At 41.9% G+C, this 7,568-nt stretch overlaps 2 protein-coding genes across 2 annotated transcripts in view; both read left to right on the forward strand.

Moving 5' to 3' along the window:
- The window catches only part of LOC106524617 (uncharacterized), a gene marked incomplete at its 5' end in the record, with an annotated part of 7,740 nt that extends 2,964 nt beyond the window's left edge, over positions 1 to 4,776 (forward strand). The window contains 4 exon segments of the mRNA XM_014018486.1: positions 151 to 246; positions 327 to 783; positions 855 to 2,294; positions 4,251 to 4,776. Of these exon segments, the coding sequence (XP_013873940.1) occupies positions 151 to 246; positions 327 to 783; positions 855 to 2,294; positions 4,251 to 4,714 (2,457 nt within the window). The 3' untranslated portion in view covers positions 4,715 to 4,776.
- A 414-nt stretch (positions 4,777 to 5,190) lies between these two features.
- The window catches only part of timm10 (translocase of inner mitochondrial membrane 10 homolog (yeast)), a gene marked incomplete in the record, with an annotated part of 2,967 nt that continues 589 nt past the window's right edge, over positions 5,191 to 7,568 (forward strand). Inside the window, 2 exon segments of the mRNA XM_014018508.1 lie at positions 5,191 to 5,407; positions 7,018 to 7,568. Of these exon segments, the coding sequence (XP_013873962.1) occupies positions 5,337 to 5,407; positions 7,018 to 7,213 (267 nt within the window).

Here is a 7,568-nt window from a genome sequence, read left to right on the forward strand (position 1 = left end):
CAATTAACGTATGATCTGATTAGTCGACTAATCGAAAAATAATTGGTGATTAATCGATTATAAAAATAATCGTTTGTGGCAGCTCTAATGAGGACAGATTTTATCAGCTCTTTATTCTCACTGTTGTTGTTTCTTGTCTCGTTTGTTCAGGTGAAGTTGAGGCGGACCACTGAGACAAAAGTCTGGAGGGTTGTGAGCGTGCAGCAGGAAGGCGAGACGCCGTGTCCTCTTCCTTCAGAGAAGCAGGTGAGAAGTGTTGATTTAGATTTGATTTAAAGATTTGATTTATTTAATCTCTAAATATAAACTGACTCGTGTCTCTGCAGGACGGCTCTAATCCCAGAAGTCCTCGGATGGACCAAACCTCTGCTTCCTCTGTCCTCCCAGTGCAGGACACAGAGACCCCTAACGTCCACCCTGTTCTCGACACGTCCCCACAACCACCAGAACATGACGACATGAACTCAGAACCGCAGTCGGACGTGAACCYGGACCACAGCAGTGTCCTGGAGCCGCTGCCTCAGGGTTCTGTGGAGGACCCGGTCCCGGACCCGGATCTGATCCCTGACGAGGGCATAGACAGGATGCTGGACGAAATCTTGATGAGCTTGAATATGCTGCCTAGCTTGAACGATGACTGTCAGACAGCACAGACGGGCCACGATGGAGAGCAGAACCTCTGCCAGCGTCTGGAGAACCGAGCCGGGTCAGCACACGAGCACGCAGRATGTGATTTCTACAAGAGTTTTAGGATACAAAGTGTCCCCTCATCAGCTGATGCAGGTAGCTACAGCTCAGTTTGAATATTTGTTTTCTTGTGTTGAATTGACTCATTTTTTTCTTTGAATCTTCAGGTGAATTTTATGATTCAGTGGCTGAAGATGAGTCGGTGTTTCCTCAAACAACAGGGTCCATATTACCCTCGACTTGTGTCCTCAGAGAACCAAAACTACATTTCCCCAGATCACAGCCCCTGTCCTCCCAGGAAGATTTGTCCTTTCTTCATTTATTACCTGTGTCCCGTGAAGATGAGCCTCAGCCCGAGCTGATGTCTTTCTCATCCTGTCTGAATGAACTGAGACTTCCTTGTCCACTTTCTCCCTTAGAGCCTCGCAGCCCTGAAGCTCAGCAGCCTCATCCTATCCTCCCTGAAAACCACGCCCAGCGGTCCTCTCACAGGCCAGCCTGGTTCACGGAGACATCCTTGCCTCTACACTTTCCTCTCCACGCTCTCACAGAAAATAAATCACAGGGTTCCAGCACCGGCTGTGGTTCAGAGCAGCTCTGCGCCGGCTGGAAACCAAACGACGGGGACACCTGTGCAGAAACTGGGGATACATCCCAAACGGAAGAAAGATCTGAGCCTAAAAAGATGAAGGAAAGGAAGAGAGTTGCTCCAGGAGATGCTGCAGCAGTGCTCAAAAAGAGAAGGAAAAGATGCAGAAGCGTCACGCAGGACCCTCTGAATCAGTATCTGGAATGTACGACTCCGACTTCTCGCTCAGTGAGTCTGTCGAGCAGCAGTGTGTCGGCCGCAGAAAGGAAAACAAACAGGATATCCTTAGACGAAACTGTAGAGGACAATCCCAGAACGGGTGGAAATGGCACGGAGCAGGCTCCGATCCAGAGCAGGAGCTTTAAGAAGAGATCTCAGGAGAAAAAAACCAACAAAATCCCAAAGAAATCTGTTTTAACACCTGCGGTCTGCAAAACTGAAGCCAAAAAAAAGCAAGGCCCAAAGCGCGGACCTGGAAGGCCTCATAAAATACAGCTCGACCCGCTTTCTCCCGAGGACYGGAACCGCAGCGAGACCGGCGAGCAGCAGGCCTCGCCAAAGCCAGAGGCCAGGGATGGAGGGAGGAAACAGCGCACGAAGGCGAGGAGGCCTCCGAGCGAAGTGAAGAAAACCAAAAGCAACGAGCGCGCCGGAGAGAACGCCGCCGCCGCCAAAGATCCCGAAACGCACAAACAGTCGCTGATGACCACGCTGAAGGAGTTCCAGAAGTTCTTAACACGACAAAGAAAGRAGTCGACAGAAAGCCGAATGAACGAGCCCGCAGAGGAGAGGAGAGGCGCAGCAAACGGTTCGAACAGTGAGGCAGAGCTGGAGATCAAAGAAAGTGTCGAGATTCAAGATCCTGATAAAAAGGTTTTATCAACCTCAGCTGCAGCTCAGAGCAACAAATCAAATCACGATGACCCCAACAGCTCCACAGGTCAGAAGATGAGTTCTGATGATGTCACGGACGTGATGGAGCCGTCATGTGACCCGCAGCAGCTGCTGAAGAACGAAGGTACCGGAAAATCTCTTATTGTGGTGAAAACAGATGTTTTACTGAATTTAAGTTCAGATCATTATAATCCTCATTAGACACTTTAATAAAACATGTTCTGCATTCATTAGAAATACAAAAAAAAAAAAACAGATTTACTGCAGAAGATTTTAAAAAATGAAAAAATCTGCTTCATTTGAACACAAAACTATTTAATTCTTCACAGCTTCAAATGTTAGCAGTTTTAAGCTGTGAGGAGTTTCTTGCTCTCATTATCAACCATCATCAACAGTTAAAGCAAGATGATGACGCTCTGGTTTCTGTCAGCAAAATATCCCATGAACTGCTGGATGGATTTTAATGAACCTTCAGAGAGAAAAATCCATTTAACTTTTAGAGAGAGCTGCCACAACCCACTGATCTTAAAAAAATACAAAAGACATCTCTAAGTCTGTAAATCTTTGTTGTGTTAGCAGCTGAGAGTCAAGTGCTGCTTTCTTTAAAACCAATGGAGTCGACTCAGTTTTCTATCCTAAAAGATATTAAACATAAAATCTGTGTTTTAAAGGTAGATTGATTGATTGTATTCTATTTTATTTAAGTGTCGTGGGTTTATAAGACAGTCCACACACACACAGAACACACAATCATATCACAGAAAATATCATTACAAGCTGAAACTCAGCCAGGATACAACGTGTGTTTTCTTCTTTCCCAAGCTTTACAAACAAAAGCAACAAATGCAAACATTTCCTTATATAAATCCAACTTAAAATTGTATCCTCATGTAACTGAAATGCATCTGCATCACGTCTATTTGATTGATTGATTGATGATGCCTTTATTGTCTTTGTACGGAGCACAATGAAATTACATTTAAGAACACCCATTCAAGAGACACACATGACACAAACATGGGGGAACAGGTGAACAGGTCATGTAGCAACCAGCAGGGGTCGCGCTACCTTTAAAAAGAAAAACGAAATGCCACACAAGGATAGATTTATACATTCAAATAGAGAAAAACTTCAATCAGAATACAAAGGACAGTAGAGAATAAAATGATTTTCATTTTCCAACACATTAAAGTCACAAAGAACACAAACTCTCTCCTCTTCAGAGACTTATACCCACCTCTGCTGCCAGAGGCAGCCTACCAGTTCTGACCTGTTTGAGATAAATAAAAGTTTACATTGGGTTCAGTACAACACTCTTCCTTAAACTGAATGTAATGTCTCTGTYTTGGATTTCTACAAATGTCCTGTTTCCATTGTTTTTTGGAGTCATCAAAAACCCCATATTTAATATTACTTAATTCAGATCTTATATCATGTATTTGTACAAACTGTTTCCTATCCTTTAAATAACTAAATAATATGGCAACGTCCTCTGCCCAAGGATGTTTATTGGAAGAGTTAAAAATCGTTTTGGTCAGCCTCTGTCTGGCAGCCATAAACAAAGCAGCTTTACTCTGTTTTATATTAGGTAGAAGTTGCTTTTTTAAAAGGCCTTCAGAAAATAATACAAATCAGATTAAAAGGCTTCTGTAGAAACGAAATACCCAGGTGAATTGTTTTTCCAATTATCAGTCACAAAAGTATGAGGAAACATATCTAAATAAGGAACCGTTTAAAGAGAAAAAAAGGTGATGAAGTACTTTTACCACAGCAGCTGTTCAGTGAATTTAGATGAAATAAAAAGTGTTTACAGAGTGAACTGTGAGGCTTCAGCAGTCTCAATGTTGTGAGTCTGTATCTGGTGAAACATGACAATAAAAAGGATCATCAAGACACCTCGATGCAAACCTTTAATGAAAATCAGATTTTTAGAGCCATTTATCAAGTAATAACTTATTTCATTAAATCTCTACCTTTGAGCAGTGGCTGTAAAGGTTCTTAGGTTAGTTGTCTGATTATGAGAATTTTTTTTAGTATTTATTTATTTATTTATTTTATTTTATTTTTATTTTTTGTTTAGCAGGAGCGTCGAGTTGGACTGGAGGATCCGAAGCTGGTCCGTCTGTGATCAGCGACGATGCTTGTCACCTCGACGCCAAACTGCCTGAAACAACCAGGGAAGTTTCGTCCCAGAGAACCGGTCCTCCTTCGTCAGGAGCCAACGAGCTCATYGTGACCCCTCGCCACGACCATGAGGAAGACGATGAAGAAGAGGAGGTGGATGTTGTGCTGGTCTCCTCGGACAAAGCACATCCTGGTGGAGCGTGTGAAAGCATGAAAATAGAAGTGATACCCGATGAAGACGAAGAGGAAGAGGTTGATGTGACTGGAAATGAAGAGGAAGACGATGAAGAAGAGGAGGTGGATGTTGTGCTGGTCTCCCCAGACAAAGCACATCCTGGTGGAGCGTGTGAAAGCATGAAAATAGAAGTGATACCCGATGAAGATGAAGAGGTTGATGGGACTGGAGATGAAGAGGAGTGACTTTTTTATGTGTGCATTGTTTGTTATATTGTTTGTTCAGCACTTTTGTAGTTTTTTTTATTTTATTTTTTTTTCATGAATCAAAATTTATTTTTAGTTAAATGTTTAGGCTAGGTTTAATTGTTATTTAAGTTCAGCCGAAAATAAAGTTCTTAATGTTTACATTTGTGCTTCACAYGGTCCCACAATGACAACAAAGTGCTTTAAACTTTTAAATGTTTCAGACTAAGTTTAAAGCACTTTGTTGTCATTGTGGGACCGTGTGAAGCACAAATGTGGGAAAAATTTGTTTTGATACTGTATTTGTTAATTGCGGCGTGTTTTATGTAAAATGTGTTCTGATTTTTATTTAAAAAAGTGTTTTTTCACGCTTGTACTGTTTTTATAGTAGTACCCAGAGTGGCCACTAGAGGGCGCTCTCTCTGAAAAACGACATGTTTGAATCCAACTTTATTGGCACCGGAAGTGCATGCGGCTACACTACACGCACGTGTTTTCTCGCAGGTTTTGAAGGTTACAGAAGSAGCGGCGGTGGTTTGCTTGTTGAAGTATCCGCAGGGAGAGTGTCAGGGACGGGGTGGCAGCGGTGGAGGCCGGCTGAGAGCACCGAGAGGYGGACACCATGGATCCCATGAAGGCGCAGCAGCTGGCGGCGGAGCTGGAGGTGGAGATGATGGCTGACATGTACAACCGGTAATCCTCAACTAGCTAACCGCTACTTAGGATGTGGGCAAGACTATTTACTATMTGCCCATTTTTAGCCAAACAACCTCACATTCTTAAAACATCTGACACAAATGTAAATAATTTCACCCCTACACCTGAGAACATTTCCTTCAAAACAAGCAGGTTATGGTTCTGCTACATTGGCTTGAGTTAATGTATTTTAAAAAATGACATGTCTGGACTTTTTCCATTAAATGTTTTTTTTAGGGTTTTATTGTCAAAGACTGGGTGCAGCAGGTGAAACATAAGCACAGGTGTCCTCTGTCTGCAGCAGCAGCAACAGTGATGTTGCTTCATTTAACGAAGCTGAAGTTGTTTCAGGAAATGGTTAAAGGGAGTTTCCACCTAATTTTTCCACTACCTTGAGCATCTTTAATCTGCTCTAGTTTAAAAGCTAAACCTGGACTAAATTATTCTACACTTATAGCAGACTATAAACAAGTTTTAGATTTGTGAAACTTCAATAAAGTGCGTTTTCATCACGTTTTATGCATCCGGACAGCACTAGACCTGGTCCAGCTCCAAAACCACAACACCTATAGTCTTTAGACCTGGACTAAATTATTCTACACTTACAGTAGAATATTTAAAAACAAGTTTGATATTTGTGAAACTTTTTTATTTATTTATTAAAGGGCCATACAGTATTAGAGGTTTTTTTTTTTTTTTTGCCTCTGGAACACTCAAGAATTGAACTCATTCTATCAAATTGGCAGTGTTTGCTGTTATTTAAACTTTGAACTTTCTGATTCTTAACATTTATTTTTTCATCTTCTTCGTAGCTACGATGATGTAATGAATGCAGGATGTGATCTTGCATTCTGTTGAGCTGTGATTCCTTCCTGGTTGGGGGCATCAGTTGACATGATGCTGCCAAAAACTTAACATTCTCCTTTCCCTGGTATTAACTTTTTGATTTTTTTTTTTAAAGAAAGTACTTCTGTTTTAATTATTCTGCTATAAGTGTAGAGTAATTTAATCTAGGTTTGAAGAGTCTAAGTACTTCAGTTGTTGAACTAGAGCAGATTAAAGATGCTCAAGGTAATGAAATATTAGGTGGAATCGCCCTTTAGCTATTTCCAAGCGGAAGCTACGGAAACCAACTTTGACTTTGTCTTCTTTTACTGGTTCAGTACAGGAGGGAGCTTTGTCCAGCCCATCTAAGTGGTTTTAAAATGTAGGTTTTTTTGTTCTTATAAACAAACACACTTGTACATTAATTAGTCCTGGAGGGAACACCTGAGAATAACATCCAGGTCCTGGGTAATCCCAAAAAGTTCCCAGAGCAGATTGGATTCATGATTTATATCTCATTACTGTAGGTAAGRGTTAAAATTTAAAAGCTTCTTCATCACCAGAAGTGAGCGGAGCAACATCCCCTTTACTGTGCATGAATTATCTGCAGAATTACTTTAAAAATAAAAATCACAGTCTCCATTATTTAAATTTTTGTGGTGTGTAAATTAAATTCCAGCAGATGGCGCTGTAGAGTTTTACTGAGGGACAGTTTTGCACTGATGCCAKTTAGTGTCTTTATGGACTGCATCGTTTGAAGAATTTGACCTCTTCCCCCTCAGAATGACGAACGCCTGCCACAGGAAGTGCGTCCCACCACACTACAAGGAGGCGGAGCTGACGAAGGGCGAGTCTGTGTGCCTGGACCGCTGCGTGGCCAAATACCTGGACCTTCACGAGAGACTGGGTCGCAAGCTGACTGAGCTCTCGGTCCAGGACGAGGACATGATGAGGAAGGCGGCCGTCGGGAGCGGATAGAGACCGTGATGAAGGAGAACTGAAAGGACGAGTGTCAGGTTCTGATATGAAAGACTTGTGTTAATCAGAGGGCGGGCTTATAAAATAAATGTTTAGGGTCCACGAGGATGAACTACCTCCTGTTTTGCATTGGATTTGATGCAAAACATGACGTTTGGAGGAATCGTAGGTGACTCCTTAAACTGCTCCTCCAGCCTCTTTGTTTCAGGACGTCACCTGCAGAGACCGAACTGTGGAGATTTAAAAACAAGAGCATGTACTTACATTTATGAATCAAAATTATTGTCTTTTCCWTTTGAGTAAAAAACTATCAATGTTGCTGTAAATCCCCTTAGAACATTATATATATATATAG

The sequence above is a fragment of the Austrofundulus limnaeus genome, unplaced genomic scaffold, assembly GCF_001266775.1.
Source record: "Austrofundulus limnaeus strain Quisiro unplaced genomic scaffold, Austrofundulus_limnaeus-1.0 Scaffold194, whole genome shotgun sequence".
NCBI classification, from domain to species: domain Eukaryota; kingdom Metazoa; phylum Chordata; class Actinopteri; order Cyprinodontiformes; family Rivulidae; genus Austrofundulus; species Austrofundulus limnaeus.